Genomic DNA, 23405 nt, shown 5'->3' with positions numbered 1-23405 from the left:
ACTCATCAGGCACACATCTTTCTTGTCACGCCATCTTAGGGCCATCATTTTGCCTTTCTACCAGGCAACATCCTTTCTTCAGCTTCCCTTTTGCAAACAGTGCGCCGCTTAGCCCTACCGGTTCCATAGGCATCCGTTCTGTGTTGCAGAAGGAACTCATAAAGCTCAGGAGAGGTGTAGAAATTGTCAGTTGTGACACAATAGCCCTGATCTAGAAATGGCTCAATGAGGGATAGCACTGAAGATGTGGCCAATCGATAATGGCTGTATCTGGGGTTGAACTGTGTCCCTTTTCCAGTGTACAGTACCGTATTCCAGATGTAGCCAGATGAAGATTCACACAGCATATAGGTCTTCACGTCAAATCGTGCCCTCTTTCACGCAATGTACTGCACCCAGCTTAGCCTCCCCTTGTAAGATATTAGACTTTCGTCAATGCTGACATCTCTTTCTGGGACAAAGGTTTGCTGGAAATTTTGTAGAATCATCTGGGACACTTCCCAAATTTTCTTGGAGTTTTGGTTCGAGATGGGTAGTCTCCTCAAATTCTTCATTGTTTGCGAAGTGCAGGTACTTCATGATGAGGGAAAAGCGGTATTCTGGCATGACTGTGCCAAAGAATCACACTCGGGATTACCGCTAGGGGGGTTAATTTAGTTTCTGAAAGTTATGTATTCTCATATTAAAAAAACCCCTAGTATTAAATGATAAAATCTAAAAGTGTACCAGATTGTGTAAGCAATAACAGTTGTTAAGCAAAGTAAAACAGCCAGTATGATGTCACAGTATTTAGAGTCCTGAATGATCACATCTATATGCTCATCTTGTAATCTTTGTGCATGTAGCCCAGTTCTAGCTTGTTCTTTCACGTACAGCTGTGCTTTGCATATTTAGGATTACTTTAAGCTTAAGCTAGAAATACACATTACAGTTTTACTCTACAATCTCCATTCCATCTACCAGAAAGTATGTAGAGCCTGCCAGAATGGAAAAATAAAGAATGTTGGGGTAGGTCGCATTTTAGATTTTTAACAGTTTCAGTCCATATGGCTTGGGTTGGAAACCTCATGGGCAGTGCCAGGCACAAACATGACTGCTTTTCTATCTGCTCTCCAATCCAGATTCCTGTCCTTATAGCTTCTGGGCTAAAGTGAATGTGTCTTTCATCCTACTTCCTTTTACAGATCCTTTGGGAAATTTTTTTTTCTTCTTCCAGGGTAACATGGCCAAAATGGAGGGTAAAACGTCACTTCTAGACAACATGATAGGAGTGGGTGACATGGTGCTCTTAGAACCCCTCAATGAAGAGTCTTTTATTGACAACCTCAAAAAACGATTTGATCACAGTGAAATCTATGTAAGTATATATAAATATTTGCATTGTTTTTGTAGTTGTATATATCTCTACATTAATCAGGTCATGGATGTCTTAACATCTTCCCGTCATAACTCCCAATACTGTTTTCCATCACCTAGAAGTTTTGTGATCTTACATCCTTTGCCTGTTCACCAGTTATGTTGCTATCTCTATATTATAGAACTTAGCAGTTTAAAACCCATCATAATGGCCACCGTAGACATGAAAACCCAGTAAGTGTACAGATTTCAACAATAGAATTTCTGAGATATTGTTCCTTGTAAAATAATTACTTACTGTATTTAAAATTTGCTGGTAAAGACACTCCTCATTGTGATTAGAAACTGTATAGTGGCCAGCACAGTGATCACATCACCGTGATCAGCTAAATCAGTTGACCCCAACCTTTTGCACGTTGCGGATCACTAAATGCACGGACACTGGACCGCACATGTGCGGGGAGCCGTGGGTCACTCAAAGGTAAGAAAACTTCTCCCAGAGTAACGACATGATGCCAGAACTTGCCCAGAGAAACAATCTGCCCAATTCCCTGAGCCTGCGATCCGTACGGGGGAAAAGGTCCATGGCTCTGGATGGTACGCCCCCTCCCCGGCGAAATCCTTTTCCTGACCCCATGGGTGGGTGCACCGGCCAGAGCTGGTTGGGGACCCCTGAGCTAAATGACATTATGGGATAGCTGTAGCTAGACAACTGCACTTCATATTTAGGATTCCCTTAGGGGCCAAAAAAAATCCATTTGGGGGCCAGATTTGGCCCTCGGGCCAGAGTTTGACATCCATAATGAAAATTTGCCCATGTTGTTTTTGTTTAACTTTCAAGATGAGTGCGGCTGCATCAGGAAAAAAACTGCTCATAAAACTGCGGACTGGTTCTTCTTGTGCCTGGTAGTAATGGGGAGTCCAGAAACCCCCCCACCTATAATTTAAGAAGCGATTTAGGCTTGCTATATGTATAAACAATATAATCTTTCGAGAAAGAATTGGTTGGGTGCTTAACAGATTCACTATTTAGACTACACATGCACATGCACACACGTGCAATAATTGTCGATCGACAAAAGACTGCTCCATGTATAACGAGTGTTGTACATACAGCACCGCTCTGCTCTATGGAGGGGGGGGGGCATCCCGCTGCGCTCTCTCCCTTTCACTTTCATTACGATCATTCGCTATTACGATCTGTCATGGTGGTCATTTGGACGACAATCGCTGTGCACACAACAGATTCTCAACCGATATCAGCCTTTGAGGCAATTATCGGTCGACAACCATTGCACGTGTGTACGTAGCCGTAGCCCAATATCGGGCAGAACTTTTGGGCTTATGTTGAAGGCATTAGGTTCTCATTCATTCGAGAAGCTTTTGAAATTGAGAATTCATTGACGAGCATCTAACCTGCAGCTGACCTCCTGACTTGCATTTGGCCTGCTTTTAAGGGGGGATTTGCCTCTTCTACTGAAATACAAAATCCATTTCAAGCGGCCTGTTGACACAAGTCCTTTCACTGTTTCCTCCCCGTCATGCCAGCAGAAATAGAAATTACTGTATCGTTTTCCTGATCCTTTGTGATACCATTGCTGTTTCTTGCCAGTTTAATTATACATATTCTGTATGAAATGCCTGACTATTCCGCTGAAAATCTTTGTGTGATAATCTAACGTTGTGAAAGGCCAATAGAGATGTAACACCGTCCTCCTTTTCACTGTGAGCGGTCTGTCTTGTATAAACCGTCTGTCAGAATTTAACTTTGTAATAACCGATCCTTGTGTAAAAAGCCAATCCAAGGTCTTGTTTACCTTCCCTGTAGTGGTGATTGTATAATCTGCTTTTATAGGTAGTAGATACTGAAATGTGTTATTCTAGTTATATTTTTATTTTAAAAATGTACCATTGCTTTCAGAACATTTTTTGAGCTGGGTGTAAAATTGTGGGTTGGTGGCAGCACCTGTATTGTGACCCAACTGTTAAGTTACCACCCAAAAATAGCCGGGTGGTTACTGAAAAATGCCGGGTGGTGTGCCCGGCCAAAAAGGGCTGGGGGTGCACTGCTACCTGCACCCCAGTACATAAATGCACTTTGTTCCCATGTATTTTGAAATGTTCTTGGAATCTGTCACTTCCACTGTTGGACTGAACATCTTACGGGACACCAATGTAAAATCTATTTCTTTCCTTCCTTTTATTAGTGGTTGTAGTTTATATTTATGTTTTGATGTATTTTGATAACATTTTATGCCAATTGCAGTTTTTATTTTCTATTTCCTTCTATTGCCCTTCCCTTTCATTGTATGTATACTGTTTGCTTTAAAGAAAATGCTAAATAAGGAATATTTTAAAAAGTGTACCATTGCAAGGGAAATCTAAATATCCTTTGTTGCAAATTAAGTATCTTTTTTTACCATAAAAAATGTTTATTTTGTTTTTATAAGTCCATTAATATGCTTGCAGTTGTTTCCAGGAAATGATAGTAGTGCTGCCCAGGTCATATTGTTGCTTTGTTTTTGGAATTTATTCTCCTTTTGGCTTTCATGCCTGCAGTGTTGCCAGTTTGTGGTTTTCCTAGTAGAGATCTGTGCCAGATGAAAAGTGTTCTTTCATCACCTTCATAAAAGGAATAAAAAATCTGGCACACAGGGACAATGTGGACTAGAAAATCAGTTTTTACCATGGCACTACATGGGTTGTTCATTAAAAGACCGTTTCAATATCCAATGAATGCTGCACACATATTGTACACTAAGGAAGCTGCATACAGGATAATAGGTGTTCTTCAGTTTTTGGAGAGGCCTTACACGTTTCTTTACTATAATGATTGTGTCTCTAGGTGACTTTGTTTGGTCCAATCACCAGTTCTAGCTCAAGCATTTCAAAACTAAAGACATTAGAAACCTAATTTACTAACTCCATTTATGGGCTAAGATGGAAGTAGTTTACATCTAATTCTACAAGTTGGTACTGTTACGTTTTGTGAACGTTCATAACTTTAGTCTCTAAAGAATTTTAACTTCTTTAAAGTATTTGTCAGAAGGAAACATCTGCCCGCTCGGCACTTTGATCAGATAGTCAGATTTTTTGGGGCATGTTTGGTATTCACTTTTGATGTTCTTTAAAAAAAAATGTCGAGTGACACTTCATTTGTGCTGGATAGTTTATATAGGTGTACACAGTGGCTCTCATATGAAGTGTCATTCACTTGTCTGTGTCCGTATAAGCTTTGAACATTGAAAAGTCCAAATCGCAAGATGGCCTAGTCTTCTCTTGTATTCCTTTCATAGTACCCTTTATCATTATTAATATTGTTTTATTGATAAACAGGATTTTTTATAGCGTCAAAATATTACGCAGCGCTTGTAACTTTGTCCATTCAAAGTAAACTAAAAGGCTTCCCTTATATTTCAGTTCCTCTGCTACTAATAATTAGATTCCCCTCATTCTCTTTCCAACATCTTTTGTCCATTGCAACCAAGAGAGGAAAGCCATAAGAGATTTCTGTGTCTGAGTCAAAGCTTACACAGGACGAAATACTTTTCCATGCACCACGTGACATTACGTGACGGTACTATGCATTGCTTAATGAAAGAGTTACATACTCCCCAATACCCTAAAATATTTCTTGATATTCCCAGTGGTAAATGGAGCAGTAGTGGATGGTTGTGAAGGTAAGTATGTATAGCAGAGAAGTTAGACTGTATAGAAAACCTGTTACCTGGGTCTAAATGAGTAAAGCTAATTCACAAATGAATTTGCTAATATAATGTATATTGTCAGTGAACTATTAACAAGCCAGTGCCTTTAATTGGCTCTTTTTTTAATGTTAAGCCAACAGTTATTCTGTAACTCTTTAAATATAAACATTTTGATTTGCCATAAAACGGGAAGCAGCCAAGCTGCGTAACTTCATTTGCAAAACAAACATTGTTGATAACTGTCTTTTGCATGTTCTTTCACCAGTAAGATAAATATGTATTCTGTATTGTTACACAGCAACCTTCAATAACAACATACAGGCTTATTTTAGGTGATAAAGAAAGGAATGTTGTACAAGCCGCTTTATACTATATAAGCAAAGAAATGTCACCATTGTACACGACAACTTGAGTTACTGCAAGGAAACAGAATGTTTGACTTTGTTCTGTAGTTTTATTCATATTTTTTTTACTGTACTTCCAGGTCTTCTAAGAAATACTTACATTAAGATGGATAATACACAATGTGTCCATTTAGAAATCATTCTGGAAGTAATTAAGTGAGAAGAAAGCTGCCTGGCAAAGGGCATCTGGCAATGACTAGTAACTATTTACCATATGTCTGTCTAATCATCTAATATATGTTAGCATTCCAGACTATGTTTTATTTAGTACTTAGCGCACAGTTTCCACAATAAAACTATGTCCTAGTTAACTAAAAACTTCTAAATATTTATTTCCATCATAAGGCATAATATAGGTGTAACAATATTACTCTTACCTCCTTCTTATGTCTCCTGCTGGACTTTGCAGTATTTACTCTGCTATCTGAACTACTTCCCTAATGTTCAGCAAAATGAATGTGGTAATCCAGTCCAGTTTTATGTATCTGGGTACAATAGGACCATTATGATCTCCATTTGCATATAAATGCAGCCAAAAGGCTAGGCACACACATGCAATAATTGTCGTTAGAAAACTAACGACAGATCAACGAATATGCACGATTATTTTGAACGATCGAATTGTGCACAATTCTGTACATGCTGTAACGATACGATGGTTCAAATCTAATCCACCAGTACTGTACACATGCTAGATACGATCGTTTGAACGATGCATGGCGTGACAGGTAAAGGAGAATGTGTACCGTTGAGCAATCCACGATCACTGAATGACCATACACATAATAGATTGCGAACGATTGTCACCCAATCGGATCCGCCGGGATGGTTGTTCGTTTCCAGCGTCGTTCGTTCATGGGCGTCGTTATGCGTTTTTTTTTTAACAATTATTGAACGATTGGTCGTCAGTTGTTAGTTTCCAACGATAATTATTGTGCGTGTGTACAAAGACTAAGAAAAAGAAAGTACACCCTGTTTTCAATTTTATGTTTTTATGTATCATAAATGTATGTATCATATGTATCATGTAACATAAATCATGTGGTCCAGCCAGCTCCAACATTGAATCGAATATCAGGTGTAAAACCACATATAAAAGTTTCTTCTAAAAATTATGTAATTTATAGGAATTTTGGCCTGCCCTTCTTTATAATGTTGCTTCACTTCTTTGAGGTTTGCAAGCATTCCTTTATACACAGCTTTCTTAAGGTCCTGCCACATTGTTTAATTGGGTTGAGATCTGGGTTTTGCCTGGGCCAATTAAACACCTTGATTCTTTTCATTTCATTCAATCTGTTGTAGATTTGCTGGTGTGGTTGGGATCAATGTCCTGTTGCATGATCAAGTTTCAGTTAAGCTTTAACTGATGCGCACATAGCTTTACATTTGATCCTAGAATACTTTGGTATACAGGGGAGTTATTTTATATTATTATTACGCAGTATCTATATCGCACCAACATATTACCCAGAGCTTTGCAAAGTCCATAGTCATTGTCACTAGCTGTCCCTCAAAGGGGCTCACAATCTAATTTCCCTAGTCATATGTCTTTAATACAATCTGAGGTCAATTTTGGGGAGAAGCCAATTAACCTAACTGCATAGTTTTGGAATGTGGGAGGAAACCGGAGTACCCAGGGGAAACCTACGCAAACATGGGAAGAACCTGCAAACTCCATGCAGATAGTGTCCTGGCCAAGATTCAAACCTAGGACCTAGCGCTTCAAAGGCCGGAGTGCTAACTTCTGCCACCATGCTGCCAGAATTCATGGTCAACGCAATGATTGCAAGGTGCCCAGGTCTCATGGCTGCAAGCTCATATCATCATTCTTCCACCACTATGCTTTACAGTTGGAATGAGATGTTTGCGTTTTATATGCTGTGTTCGGCTTTCAACTAACATTGCGCTGTGCAGTTTGGAGAAACCTCTCCATTTTTCTTTCATCAGCCCAAAGGACATTGATTTATTGTACCTGATCTATTAAAGCTCTCCAAGGCTGGAAAGAATACACTTTCATCAGTGAAACTGGGTAATCCAGCAAACCTGGTCCAGGATGGAAAACATTTGCTAACAAATAGCAAATGGCTTTAGGAAATCCATTCCAGGTTTGTTGGATCACCCAGCTTCACCAAAGAAAGTGTATTCTCTCCAGCCTTGAAAATCTTTAATAAATCAGGGCCATTGTTCCAGAAGTCTATTATTTCAGATGTAACTTTGCAAACCTAAGCCATGCTGCCATGTTCTTTTTAGAGAGAAGAGGCTTTTTATTTTTTTGGCAACCCTTCAATAGAATTTGTATGTGTTCAGTCTTTTTCTATTTGTTTAGTCATTACTTTTTACATTGTGCATTCTAACTAAGGCCTGTAGAATCTGTAATGTAGCTCTTGTGGTTTTTGTACAATTTGACTTTTTGGGTACATTTTCTGGGATGTCCGCTCATGGGAAGCTTGGAAACTGCCCTAATTTTTTGTTTCACTGTAGTATGAAGGAGTTTAGATTGTTTGGAATTGGCCTTGTTACTCTCCCAGATTGATGGGCAGCAACAATTGCTTCTCTAGGATCATTGCTGATGATTTTCCTCTTATATATACCCTTTAAATGCAGTTTATTTCTGTGCTATAACTCCATTTCCATGGGATGCAAATTGCTGCCCAAAATAAAATGACATAATCAAGATAGGAACATACTTTATACATCTATTGGTAATGGGATTAGACTCCATGGCTTGGAGATAATGGAGTTTAACCAATGAACTTTTGGTCATCTTGCACACAAGCTATACAAGTTGTTTTGTTTGTATGTGAAATTGCTGAGAGCTTGTGGGTGGTCAGGTTTTGCATGTTTGTGCAACTGCCACTGTTGTCTGTCGATCTTCTGACAAATCACTGTTAGGATTTTGTTGCAGAACTCTTTAAATACCCAAAGTTAACGTGTTGTTCAGTTCTCACACCTCTGTCCCCTTATAACCACAATAGTTTTTACATGTGCTATGTGCTTATTGATTTGGCAGTAACATAGACATTATTTATGATAGTCAACTCACTAGATTAAGACTTTGCTTTTCTCTTTTTGCCCAAAACCTTTTCCATGACACCTGTTGACTTTTCATTCTCTGTTTACACTGCACAGAATATGTGCAATACGCTGTAGAGCCTGTCTCAACTTAGATGCCAATGTAACTTCTGTGTTTGTGCCACCCCATTTGCCAAAGAGGATAGCGCTGGACTTGATAGAATTGGTGGTTGAGGGGGATACACCGGAGATGGGATTCTGGACCCTTCATCGCTGGAAGAAACAAAAGAGGAGATAGGTGTGTGCCATTATCTGCAAGTATTTTGTGCATCCTGTGGGCAGTAGCACACTGAAACAAATATAGGGGTCACTGGATACCTATGGCACAACTGAAAACATTAAATTTGTCACACGGGGCACCACACACTCTTTGACAACTTTCCCTTGCTTTGCTGAAAATTATTTCTGGGGAGAACACTTCTTGCGTATATAAATGTTCCATGAAATCAACATGGCCATTTTTTCAGTTTCGGATTGAAAACAATCAAACAAAATGGGGTTGTGGGTGTACATAGGGCGGGAAGGCAAAGACATTGGTAAAACACTGAGAGGCGTTCGAGCTCTTCCTCATTTCACTAATAATGTGCTTTTGATTTAGTCTGCGTTCATTTCCTCTGCTAGCAATTTGTTGAAAACCAATTACAAAATGAATTACACAGAAACCATTATAAGCTGCATTTAATAATCAACAGTCTGCCACAAAAATAACACATGTATTTATAAATTTCAGAAATCCTTAAATTCGCAGTCAGAATTAGTTTTTAAATCATGTGGCACTAAATATATTCCAAGTAGTAGTGAGTTCCATACTTTTAAAGCGGAACTAAACCGAAAACAAAACAATCACACTTACCTTCAGGTCCCTCGATGGCGCTGGTCCTTACTGCAATCCCTTCCCGCACCGTCCTGGAATCCCTGAGTAAGCGTCGGGCGCGACTATCTTCACTCTTTTCTTCCTTCTTCCTCGGTCTTCTTGGGACGTCACCTGATTTGGCACTGCGCAGGTGTGAGATCGGGTGATGTAGCCCGCTGTAAAGGGGGGAAAACAGAGCCAATCTTACTGTGCTTGCGTGAGATCAACATCTCTTTCCCTTATTAGAAAAAAATGCCCCTTTTGCGAATGTCTGAGATCTCGGGCAGAAGGAGCACCCAGAAATACCTACGTCTCGCGTTCCCGGAGGCTCTGCATTCCTATTCAGTCTTGATCGCCTAGGTCAGTGGTCCCCAACCTTTTCGGACCCAGGGAACACTAACTTTACAGCTCTGGATTGCGCATGCGCAGGGTGCCAGGTGTAACTCAAAGGGGGAGAAACTTCTCCCCCCCCCATAGTGAGATCATGATACCAGAACTCAAGGGACACAAGCCGCCCACTTCCCTGAGCCTGCGATCCTTACGGGGAACATGGTCTGCGGCTCTGACCGGTGCGCCCTCCCAAGAGCTTGGGGGTGCACCAGCCAGAGCTGCGGATCATCAGAATTTTCTTGGGGACCACTGGAAGGCAACCGCTAGCCCAGGTGATCAAGACTGAAAGGGGAAGGACTGCACCCTTTTTAAAATATGTAATATATATATATACACACAATCATGCTTGGTTTATTATTTATTGACATAAATACAGTTTGCAGTCCCCGTGTTTTAAACTTTCTCATTTGCTGTGTGTGTGGTTGTCCAAGGATTGATGAGCTTGATATCTCTGATTTGTAAAGACATAATAACTGTCTGCCAGCCTTCATCATTACAAAAAGTATTGTAATCATTTCTAAGGTGAATACGTGCTGCACATGGTGTTGCATAGCTGCAGGCAAGAGAGAATGTAAATACTGACTCCTGTTTAACACCAAAACTACATTCACTGGGCTCCGGGGCATTAGAAAGTGGCCCTACCTAATGAAATACATGTTTTAAATGATGTAGATGATTGGGTTCTGGTTTACCTGGTGAAGAGATACCGGTAGTAGCAAGATGCACAGTGGGAGGAAGCCATACCGGCACAGCCATTGTGACGTTGTGCTTTACATTTTGCACATCGGACACCTTTAGTGGTCTTGTGAAGTCCATGCCTCAACGGGTCAGAGCTCTTGTGGTGGTCATAATGCAAAGGGGACTTATTGTTAAGTTGTTTTGGCTAATCATTGTATATCTTAGTGTGGGTTCTCACATACACAAGAGTAGGACAACACTTGAAAAAGGTATTTTGAAGTGGTGATGTGTCCCACACATACTTTGGATGTGTTGCTATATTAATTTTTTTCAAGTTAAAGTATAGCATTTTATTTAAACTGCTTTGGTATTATTTTGGATCATTGTAAGGGCCTCTATCTACATACTTTTGTTTTAGAGGAGATATCAAAATGGAAATAGCTTATATAGCTTATAGCTAGATGTGACATAATTATAGTAAATGCTTTTCACCATCTGTCCTAAAAATAATGCAATCTGTTTCTTTCTATTTACAGACCTATATAGGCAGTGTGGTTATATCTTTAAACCCATACAGATCTCTGCCAATATTTACCCCAGACAAAGTGGAGGAATATCGAAACCGAAACTTCTATGAACTCAGTCCACACATGTGAGTTTTATTTTATTCATTTTAAGTTTATAAATGTTCTTTGCTACAAGCCTGTCAATAGCATTGTTCATTTATCTGTGCAAATCTAGTCTGGAATGTGCAGGTCAAAGAGACCTTTTTTTTTTTTTGAAGTGCGTTGGTAAAGCATTGATAAAATGTTCTAAGATTCCCTATAATTGTGCTTTACTTAATGCATTCCCAAATTGCTGCTTCACTCATACACCACTGTTGGCTGTAATGGTACAGAACAGTCCTGTTTTTTTTTTCTTTACAGTTCTGAAAATGTATTTCTTTTTTATCATCACAGACTCTATAAATTACACTATATCCACTGGAGAATAATAGGATGTGGCTACATAATAATGACCAGTGTACCCAGTAAGCATACACATGTCGGGCAGATTCCATGATTCTAGTCTCATTTGGAGAATGCATTGCTATCTATGGCCAGACCTGTTCTCTGCTATGTTTGTATGCGGATGTTTAAAAAGAATTGAGAATATGGTGGTAATACACAATGATTTGGCCAGGGACTTTCTGGGAACAACCGATACTTGCTTATGGTGTAAAGTTTAGGGGTAATGCAGCTTTAAAAAAAAAAAATGCTAATATTGCATAGATTTTTCCCTGCTTGGGTGTAGTCTTGTGGGTATAGCACCTACATGTGCATCAGAAGAGGAGAGGTTGAGCACTTGTTTCAACCCCTGACAAAAGTGATGGAGTCACTACTCAACTAAATTTCAAACTACGGTAGTTACATTTTCTAAATTTTTATTAATTTATTTTTTTTACAAATCTAGAAGGTTGGACAGTTAAATGAACATCCTACATGGACAGGGCTTCCATAAGGGCTGTATTCGCTTTGTTGTCCATAGTTCCCATACCTGATCGTCTTGAGTTACTTGGAATACTTAGTGAGTAATTCCCTTGTAAGAGATATTTTGCCTAGTTTAGTTAATGAAGTAAAACTTTGCTGACTTCAACCATCCATTCATGTGCATGCCACAATTTTTTTTCCCATATCGATGTGATTGGGTATTCTTTGCAAAATGGATTTTCACCACATTTTCTAAGCTCAATGAAATATCACATGCCAGGGATTATTCACTTTAAGTGAACAGTCTATACTTCTTTAGGCTAAATTCCTTTAGTAAATCTCTATTAGCACACTCTTCCCTGCTATCAGTGACAGCTTCATACATAAAGAGGAAGGCATTTGTCCTGCACAGTGCTTTTTCTTTCTTAGTTCTGCTTGCAAATGGAAACAAATATCTGTGCGTTCTGAACATTTCCCTGCTAGGGTAGATGCAGTCTAGCAAGGAGAGAAATTCTCACTGGTGGTCCAGCTTAATTGCAAAGATTGCCTGCCAGAACTTGCCTATTAATGGCTGCATCCACACCCGGCTTAGCCTATCACAGGGTCATTGTCCATGAAGAACTTGTTGATAAAGGCAAGTAAACTTCCATTACTGTAAGTGATATTGGCCCCTTAATTGATCTTGTTGCAGTGTAGAGCAAAGGCAATCTGTGATTAAACAGCTATGTGATAGTGCATTAAGTAACACACTGAAATAGGTACTGCTGTTCTATGAAGTTCTTTCATAAAGGGCTATGTGCCTAACTAACTAACCTTTGCAGCGCTAGGTCTCGGGATCGGCAAGAACACTATCTGCATGGAGTTTGCAGGTTCTCTCGGTGTTTGCATGGCTTTCCTCCGAGTATTCCGTTTCCCTCCCACATTCCAAAAACATGCAGTTAGATTAACTGGCTTCCCCCCCAAAATTGACCTTAGACTGTAGTGAAAACATATGGTTGAGGTTGGCACTGTGAGCCTCTTTGATGGACAGCTAGTGACATGACTATGGACTTTGTACAGCGCTGCGTAATATGTTGGTGCTATATAAATACTGTATATGATGACTATACAACACATAGTGACTGCGTGCTGCAAAGGACGAGCCAGCACAAGGCTTGGGGTGAATGCAGAACACCATGTAGGAGATGTCTTAATGACTGCCGTGCACATATAGACCCAATGGCAAAGCGTTTTCATGAATTTAAGCCTGCAGAAATTGATCTAATCTAGACTGAAAGCTAGTCTGGGACAAAAAACTAATTTATCTTAAAGTGAACCTAAAGACAACCCTTTTTTATAAAGAAAAAAAATCTTTATAAGTGCAAAGCCTCCTGGGATACCCACGTCCCGCATCCTGAGGCTCTTGGCTGCTCTTTTGCACATGTCTGTTCCTGGGCATGTGCAGAACCAGCCCATTCTTTCATTGGAGAAAAAAATGTCCAATTTGTACCGCATGGGCAGTGAGATTGACAAACTTTTCCCCATCTATGTCACCTGATCTCGCCCCCTTCGAGATCAGGTGACATGCAAAGAAGAACCTGGAAGAAGCTTGAAAAGATGGTGGGACCCAACGCTTCTCCCGTGCCAGGCGGAAGAAGGATACCGGGATGACGCCGGACATGGATCGACAAATCTTCGGGATTAAAGTTGTCTTGTTAAGTTATTCTTACTTTAGTTCTGCTGTAAAGTTGCTTTATTCATGCAGATACTAACAAACGTCACATAGCTATTATTCTTTTTCTTTATTGGGAATTATTATTTTCCTCGATTCCTCATTGACCAATAAAAGTAAAAATGGCATAAAAACAATTTCTATATCAAATAATATATGGAAGTATTGGATGTATATGATGTACTGTGTAAGACATTTCCTTATATTTTAGACACACAAATGTTTTACCTGTAAGGCATTTTGCAGACCGTGTTTCTTCATTTCTACAGCTGAATGGCTGGTAGGATTTGTCTTACTTCTCTAGATGTGAAAATGTTTTGCGCCTTTATGTGTAAGAGTTTACAGATGAACAAATCTAGTTAAAAAATGCCAGACTTCTCACCCATCTTTAGTATTCCTCTAATAAGCAGACAGCAGTGATCTGGGTAAGGCGTGATTCAATGAGAAATAAAAATGTGTTCACCCTTGTTCTCAATGACTGCTCTTTCCTTTAATTATGTAGCCAGCATGTGAAAAATGACAGCTGGAAGTGGTTGGATATTACAGATCATGTTAGTGCGTTGTGTCATCCTGCTAAACTTGCTGTGCACTTTATTTATAGACATGCCTGTATTTAGGACTTATATATTTGAACCAAAAATGAATTGTCATAACAAGCAAACACTTCCCAGTTGTCTCTTTTCTGCTGATTCAAAAATTTCTTGGGAAAGTTGGAAATTTTGTTTAGCTTTTACATCTAGTAACACGATGCCCCCCCATTGCTTTTCCTGGGCTTAGTCAATCTAAAATTTTAGATTTCACATGAAAAACAGCTGTTTGTGAAGCTGTAGCACATACAGTAGTTCTTTATTAGAAACATTGTTTTATTAGGTCTTCCAAGTATCACATAGAGTTGGATTGTTGTGTAGAAGGATGCATGTTTTTAGGAAATTGACTCTGTCCATATACCCTCCATCTCCGACCTTTATTCTTCCAATTCTTGTACATTCTGCCATGCTCCAGCCATCTCGGAGCTCTTCTTTGTTGTTAATGTGCATTGCAACATTAAAAACATGTGCCCATCCTTTTCTATCACTCTATTCACACTGCAATGTTGCACTGGTAGAGGAAAAAGAAAACAATGCCGCTGTTTGTATGCATTTCCCGTAGAGGACAAAGAAGACCTTCGTCGGATAGACTGCTTTCACAGATTCTAGACACAGGCTGACAGTCACAAGGAATAGCTGTCAGTGTTACCGTCATAACTTCCCTTCATGATGATTATATCTAAAGTGTTTTATTTCACCACTGCAAAACCATATTCAACGCACCCACAGATAGCATCACATTATTTCCACCCCTATTTAATGTACAGCGCTGTGTAATACGTTGGCGCTATATAAATCCTGTTTAATAATAATGTAAAGCCATACTTCAGTAAAACAGTGCAATTTTTACTATATGAAACATTTAATGTCGGATCATTTAATGTATATGCATTTTACAGTCGGTTAATCCTACCAGTAAGTATTTAAAGAATTCTAAGATATGTGCAGCATCTTATGCAGTCCATTGATTTCTCGGATTTAAACAACTGACATTTAGCCTTTGCAAGCATCTGATGAGAGCATTGACTTTTTGGACAGTGGCCTAGAGACGCACACGCTGGGTTATGTAACTTGTGACCGAGTGTGACTTACTTTGGACAGAATGTATTTCGGCAGTGCTTCAGTACAATGTTTTATGGTTTCATACACCATAAATGTTTGTAGGATCTGTGATCCAAGAAAGCCTTGTAGCATGAAAACACAAAGCACTGTATGTATAATACAGGAAGTATCTTCAGCTGTTCCGTATTAATAGAAACATTTAATTAAAATAACAATGTTCTAAATGTCTTGGCTTGGATTAACACTTTTTTGTGGGTTATTCTTATTGAGTGTTTCTGTCCATGAAAACAGACTGGTCTCATCAGTATGGAATATGGTTAGCCATGTTGGCAGATATCCAAATTCCCGGAGTTTGAGAAGTTAAAGCAAACCTCCCCTTAGTTTTTTTTTTCTTTAGTTTTTAATAGAGTGGGAATGATTTACTTCCTGTCCTGGACATTGTGGCAGAAGATGTTTTATTGCTGTTTTTGTGATTGCCTCTCTGCTGACCACTGTTTCTGAATGGTTATAGGGTGAAACCTGGATGATATGTAAAATGGTATATTGTGACAAACCGCGTACCTTTCTAACCTGATAGAATAATACCCTTCTAGCTGCTCTCTTTGCTCCTCTAATGACCTACTACTGACTTATTCACTCATAACCTCATCACACGCACAACTCCAAGACTTCCAGAGCTGCCCCAACTCTCTCGAATGGTCTTCCTCGTCCTATCCGGCTTGCTCCTACTTTCTGCTCATTTAAAAGAGCACTCAAAACCCATATTTTCAGACTTGTCTACCCATCTTCTTCTGTCTTTTGAAGCCCTCACTACTTACTCACCATTCCATACCCCCCCTATTTATTGTGTGATACTTTCCCAACCTCCTAGATTGTAAGCTCTTCAGTTCAGGGTCCTCTCCTCATCCTGTGTCACTGTCTGTCATTTTCAACCCCTGTTTAATGTACAGCGCTGCGTAATATGTTGGCGGTCTATAAATCCTGTTTATATTAATATTATTAATAATAACACCCACTGTTAGTACCTGGGTGTAATGGCCATTTCTGTCACTATCATCACATTTGGCAATCCCCTTTAGGGTTTTCCATATACATTTCAGTGTTCACCCCAGCCTGTTTTAGCTGGGTGCACCACCCGACACTTTTCAGTAACCACCCGGCTGTTTTTATGTGGTTACCTAGGACCTGGGTCACAATACAGGGGCTGCCACCCACCTATAATTTCTTCTCACCCAGTTTAAAACAAATTCTGGGTTCAATGCCACACTTACTTGCGCATGCAGTGCTAGCAACTTTATCAGGGTTAAAGGCAGGATAGTCAAAGCATACAGTTCTGGTTTTTAGCATGTCCTGCCAATGTGACTGCATATGAAAATAAGTCTGACTATTACAGGAGTACATGAGCCAGATAGGTGTATGAATGCTTTAATGCCGGCACATCTTGTCTGAGAGCATACAATGGGTACTTCTGCATTTCCTAGTCAGTGTAATGATTTTCAAGAAACTTTTCTTTTGAAATTGATTCTACTAACAGTATATATTCAGATGACTGGATAGCTTAGTAAATGAGAATACACAAGAATAAATGTTTGATTTGAGTTGGAAGTTCAGCACTCCTCAGTGTTACTCGCACACATGCAGGTCAGCTTCTTCCTTCATGTTTTGAGATCTTATTTTGGTTTATAATGTTCATATCCAGAACATCGTGTCTCCATTCCTAAATGGCGCCATGAAAGCATTGTCCTTGTCAAAAAGTACCCTGTGGAAGGCTGTTTATATGATTGACTATCTGATTTTAACTTTACAACAAGCAAACACATTGAAATGCAGCAGCTAACTACCAAAAGAAAATACATATTATTAATATCAAAAATAATAAACAGGATTTATATAGCACCAACATATTACGTAGCGCTGTACATTAAATAGGGGTTGCAAATGACAGACAGATACAGACAGTGACACAGGAGGAGGAGAGGACCCTGCCCTGAAGAGCTTACAATCTAGGAGGTGGAGAAAGTATCACACAATAGAAGGGGGGATATGGAGTGGTGGGAAGAAGTGAGGGATATAAATAACAGAAGAAGACAGGTAGGCAAGTCTGAAAAGATGGGTTTTGAGTGTTTTTTTTACAAGAGTGGAAAGTAGGAGCAAACCGATATCTATGCTTATGTTATTTATATGAATGCTTACTATTATAGTATGACTTTGGCTGAAATTTGGAGCTGAAGCCACTCTAGATCAGTAAGCTTTTGTAGGGCCTTTATGCCTTCTTTACTAATTATTAGCAGTTTTGTTACTTTAAAACTCAGCACCATTTTTTTTATAAGGGCATATACACAGATACAAATCATGTCAGGACTCCAAAGCATTCAGATATGTTTGGAAATACCTCTCTTAAATGTTCATCAAAAACATCCAAAAAGTAAAAAAGTTTGCAGAAAACTAATATATTGAAACTTTGTGTCTCTGGTTCCCCCCTTTTCCTATTGTGGAAAGCTTTAATTAATTGGGCCCAATGTATGTAGCAGAAAGGCTCTTGGGATATGTAGTTACAGGGGCATGCCTATCTCAATAGCAGCTCAACTCTAATAAGCTGCCCTTGCAGTAAAATAAGCTGTCTTGTGCTCCAGGAACAAGGTAAAAAGTAATGCTAGGAAATTGTCCTGGGTAAGGGTGGTAGGAGGCTTAGGGGTACATTTGGGTGTTACTTACATTAATGTATTAACATGCGTGAAACACATGGCTCATCAGTCATGTCAGTCATGTACACATATTGGATTCCATTTTACAAATACAATGTTTTGTATGTATAACTACAAATTATAAAATTAAAAAAATACCTAAAAACATTCTCGTTTCCCATATAGAAAAAGCTACAGAAATAACTCCAGCTTGTTTATGTCCAAACATACGTTTCAGTATATGAATAGTAAATTTAAAATTAAGCCATAACAATTTCAAGTGTCTGAACATTTTACATAGTACTGCATTAGAATGTGTAAATGTGGAAGGTCATTAACCCCTTCCTGTGTTGGAATTCACCGCATGCACTGTGTAAGTCACATACCAAAAAAAACAGCATTACTGCATTCTTCCATGCTTTTAAGTTTGTGGGAAAGAGAGCAAGGGTCTATTTCAGTTTCATATTCTCAAGGGCTTTATAAAAACTAAAGCCAGATGTTCAGGCTCCAAGGAAAACTAAACACTGAAATCCATGAAACTGGATCTATCAGAAGGAGGGAAACACAGATTCACTAATACCAGTGAAGTCATTAGACAGCAGAAGCTCTAGACTGAAATTGCTTCCTGAATAGAATCTATGAATCTTATAATAAAGCTAAAAGTTGAACCAACTTTTTTGGAATCTGCTTACTGTATTGCGAAAAAGTCTTTAAATTATGTGATCTTGATACAAAAAAAAAAAAAAACACAGCGTTGCTACCCTTGACATCCGACATATGGGGAACAGTTAGACCTAAAGAATCAGCTAAACTGTCTTTTCATGTGGTTGTGCATGTGGATAATTAAGTACCCATGGTCCTGAGACCCATTTGTTGTAATGTTTGCACATTTTGGCATCTGTGTCACAGGAAGCCAGATGGTCAAATGTCTTCAGCTGTATTGTGTCATTTCTGTATCCTGTTACTTGTGTATGATCAGACTTATTAATGAGACCAGTTGACTTTGGATTCTCTTTATCTTGACCTCCGCTTGTATGCTTGCTGCAAACCTAAGTGCCTGTTCGGGCTTCATTCAGTACCCATATGAGATGGATTTGTTGTTCTTACCTTGGAGAAAATGTGAATCCTCACTTTTTACTTTCATTATTATGGATATACAGGGTGTCCCAAAAGTCACTACACACATCCTTGTTTCAATTTCGTTCCTGGTATCATTTGAAGAGACGTAAGGCCATCAGCATATGACAGCGTAGGCTTTGTAGTTTTTGTAAGCAAATCATTCCCTTAACCATGGCTCGCCAATAGTCATTGGAGCAGCGTTGCAAAATCGCCGCTTGGCAAAAAGTGTTTTAATCCCGACTGAAGTGCAGCGCAAGTTTGAGAAGCTTCATGGCGCCCACACTGCTACAACATGTAACTCAATTTACGCTATCCATGGCAAGTTTCTTGAACAGGATCTGTTCTCGACAAACCACTCTGCGGAAGGCCTGCTACTACCACCACCGAAAACACTGAACTCCTGAAGCAGTTGTTCTCGAAAAGCCAGGGAAAGTCCATCCAGAGGGCTGCGCTGGAACTCGGCATCAACAAAAGCTTGATGATGATCAGCAGATGCTTCGGAGAGTGATAAAATTTTACTGGTACCGATTTCAGGTTTTTTAAAAACTTCAAGAGGAAGATTATGATGCTCATGTAGAAATGTGTGAATAACTCTCACACCCTTACCAAAATGACCTACAGCTCTTGGATAGCGTAAATTGTGTTACACGTTGGAGCAGTGTGACTACCATAAAGCTTCCCAAACTCACGCTGGAGCAGTGTGACTAACATAAAGCTTCTCAAACTCACGCTGAACTGCAGTCGGGGACTGAAAAGCTTCTTGCCAAGTGGCAATTTTGCAACACTGCTCCAATGTCAATTGGCGAGCCATGGATAAGGGAATGATGCACTTAAAAAACTGTAAAACCTTGTTAAACAACTAAAAGTTGTCATAAGCTGATGGCCTCAAGTCTCTCGGAATGATACCTGGAACGAAATAGAAAAAAGAAAGTGTGTAGTGACTTTTGGTACACCCTATATTTATATACATCCTCATGAGCCTCTAATTTTAGAGCTTTTTGGGGAATGCTGATAAATTTAGGGTATTGGACAAATATTTACTGAAAATGGATTTATTATGTATAAAGTATAAAACCTTGTGACTGATGTTTGATATTTATAAATAAAACAATTCATTAAACATCTGTCATTTAACATGAAGGATAAGAATTATTGTATTGATTAAGAACTAGTGTTTGCATGATGTGTCTTTAAATGTGTAGAAAGATGGTGGATTGGTGAATTAACCTATTGTTTCCATGTACTCCTAGAGAGAGGATTTGATCTTCTTGAAGTAGGGTGTTGTATGAAAACATCCAGTAATGTTTGCTTTAATGTTTAAAAATCCACAAAATGAATTGTTGCTAAAATATCTTACAAGCCACAGAACTGAACCCAGATGGTAGGGTGTTCCTCAGTAAAGACTCTTTTTAGAAAATAGTGTCATGAGAGCGCCAAACTGATGTTGCAGCTCAGAGTGCTGTGATCTCATTTTTCCTGAATTACTGAATTCTACAGTGTAGATTTTGATGAACTCTTACATTAGGTGGGGATAATACGCTCACAAGCCACTTTATCAGTTACACTTCGCTGGTCCAGGTTGGACCACCATAAAACTAAAAAGGTGATGGAAACTTTCTGACATGACATGATAGCATTCAGTTGCTGCAGATTTGTCAGCTGCATGTTCATAACATCCATTCCACCACATCCCAAAGGCGCTCTATTGGAATAGCCAACAGAAGAGATGGTCCTCTGACCTCTGGCATTTTAAGACATTTTATTCACCGATAACTGCCATTTAATAATTCCCATTTTTCCAACCATTCACTTTAAACCCTAGAGATGCTTTTGTGTGAAATCCCAGCAGATCAGCAGTTTCTGGAATTTTCAGACCAGCCCACCTGGCACCAACAACCATACCAGGTGCAATGTCACCCAAATAACACTACTTCCCCATTCTGATGCTCAGAATGAGCTTTACCAGGTCATCTTAACAAAGTCTACATATCTAAATTTGTTTGGTTTCTGCTTTGAAATTGGCTGATGAGATATTTGCATTAAGACTGGAACAGGTGTACCCAATATAGTGGCTATAGAGTGTAAATTTTACTGTGTTCCTCAAACTTCCTGTTTTGTCTCCAGAAAAGTAAATCTTACAAATGATCAAAATACAAGTGAAGGGGAGAGAGCACAGCGGGGTGCTGCACTGTCGTTCTCTCCCCTCTTCATAGAGCAGAATGGCGCTGTATGGACAACGCTTGTTCAGTTTTTTGTTGTTGGAGAGGATAGTGAAAGATCCTTACGAACAACAATTTTTGTTTAACAGTTTGTGTAACAGTTTGCTAAACTTTGAATTAACTGGACAACAGTTAGTTCTGCTGATGGCTCTCAACCACAACATCGCTCATAGCTAGAGTCTCTTTTGGCGATCACAAACTGGCACAATCGGCAATGTTCATGATCATGGGATCATCAGATTACATCACATATGATAGGGTGATCGAAACGTCATTGAAAAAACATGATAAACTTAAAAATGCCAGTGAGTACGTCTACGTTTAGGCTGTTGCACAACAGTCAAACGAATAATAAAACGGAAAAGAGTTTTAAGTAAAATGATGCCCTCAAAAATGATAATAGGTATGTAAATAAGTTAAACATTGTTGCTGAGTTCATTAAAGCATGCTTACACCGCCCAATTTGGCCTGGGCATCAATGAGTCCCGGGGTTTAAGGTAAACTAGGGACTAATCGGGACAGATCTAAGCCTTGTACAGACATCCATTGGAAAGTTTGTGATCATTTCCAGTGACAAATTATTGAGTCCTGTACACACAGCACCATTGTGCTCTCATAGCAGTGTTCCCATATGGTTGTACACATGTGCCAGATATTCGCCTTCGCCTGAGATGAACGGTCGTGCTCTTCTAATGCGAATTATCAGGCGACTATTATCGGACGTGTGTGCGTAGCTGTAAATTAGGTATTAATTTCACAGCATGTACTCCACCTGCATTGGTCTCGACTAGATGGAGGCCTAACAAGGAAAGCTCCTGCATAGGCTTTAATTAAGTTTTGTTGTGTTTTTAAAGACTAAACAGGTTTTTCATCCTATTCTCAGAAGGGTATATAGATGACACGCCTGATTCTTTTATTAATATAACCCAGTACAGTCTTGTCACGTAATAAATCCATTTGGCAAAGAAGATATTAAAAGCTATCAAATAACTGCTTGACATCCTGTTACTTTGCAAAACATATTTAACTGCTTGCATTCCAGCTAGTAATACTTCAAATGTAGTCTGTTCAATTTTGGTGAAGAAATTTGGTTGATTTATGTAAACCTCTATACATATTTACATAATCACCACCCAAACCATACTGGATAAGTATTCCTTTTTTACTGCAATAACTGCACACTTTTGCCACTTCTGACACTTTTTGCTGTTCTAGAATTAGTTTCCTTTTTATAGCTGTATTAGTTTTTTAAATTGATGTTTTTTTATCTGCTTTTTTTTTATTGCATAATAATAAATATCGGTTCATTTTAGGTATTTTAAGAAAGTTCTGACCATAGTAATAAAGAACATACTGTATGTAATAGTTACATGTATATGGTACCTTGTCTGTGTCCACTTGCTCTGAATAGGGATGAGCGAGGGATCTCGAAGCGAATTTGGCCACTCTCACTTAACAAAATTGTAAGCGAGAATGGCCAGTGTAAATTCACCGATTGAGCTCGAATAAAAAAAAAAAAAAGAGAGCGCCGACAGCATTCATCAATCAGCTCAGTGTGTGATCCCTGACACTAGAGGTTAAATGGGAACAAGTATCCCTATTCAAAACCTCTAGTGCTCTCTGGCTTTCCTCAGCCAATTTTGAATAGGGATGTGTGTCCCAATTTAACCTCTAGTGCCGGGGATCGCAAACAGGATTCTCAGGGCTGCAAAAATGATTGATTGCAGCTCAAAGAATCCACTGCCATCCCAGGGCACTAGAGGTTAAATAATTAACCTCTAGTGCCCTGGGATTGCAGTGGAACTTCTCCATTGAGAGTTCTTCTGCAGTTCCACTATGATCCCGGTGCACTAGAGGTTAATTAACCTCAAGTGCCCAGGGATCTTCTCATCGTGGCAGGGTCCTCTCCTCCTGTATTACTGTATATACTTATAATAAATTGAGGTTAATTAACCTCTAGTGCCTCGGGGATCGCAAACAGGAGGATTCCCAGGGAATCTTGTGAATCCTCCTGTTATAATTTCCTCGATCTTCCGATGGTTTTGCGAATTCGGTTTGCCAAAATTTTGCGTAACCATCAGAGGTTCGAGGAAA

At 39.3% G+C, this 23405-nt stretch overlaps 1 protein-coding gene across 1 annotated transcript in view; it reads left to right on the top strand.

Annotated features, from left to right (window-relative positions):
* Positions 1 to 23405, top strand: part of MYO1B (myosin IB) — a 117341-nt gene that overhangs the window by 21464 nt on the left and 72472 nt on the right. Inside the window, exons 2-3 of the mRNA XM_072419158.1 lie at positions 1217 to 1357; positions 10997 to 11112. Coding sequence (XP_072275259.1) covers positions 1223 to 1357; positions 10997 to 11112 — 251 coding nt within the window. The 5' untranslated portion in view covers positions 1217 to 1222. The remainder of the gene's footprint in view (positions 1 to 1216; positions 1358 to 10996; positions 11113 to 23405) is intronic.

The sequence above is a fragment of the Pyxicephalus adspersus genome, chromosome 7 (assembly GCF_032062135.1).
Source record: "Pyxicephalus adspersus chromosome 7, UCB_Pads_2.0, whole genome shotgun sequence".
NCBI classification, from domain to species: Eukaryota; Metazoa; Chordata; class Amphibia; order Anura; family Pyxicephalidae; genus Pyxicephalus; species Pyxicephalus adspersus.
This window is presented reverse-complemented; position numbering and strand designations above follow the sequence as displayed.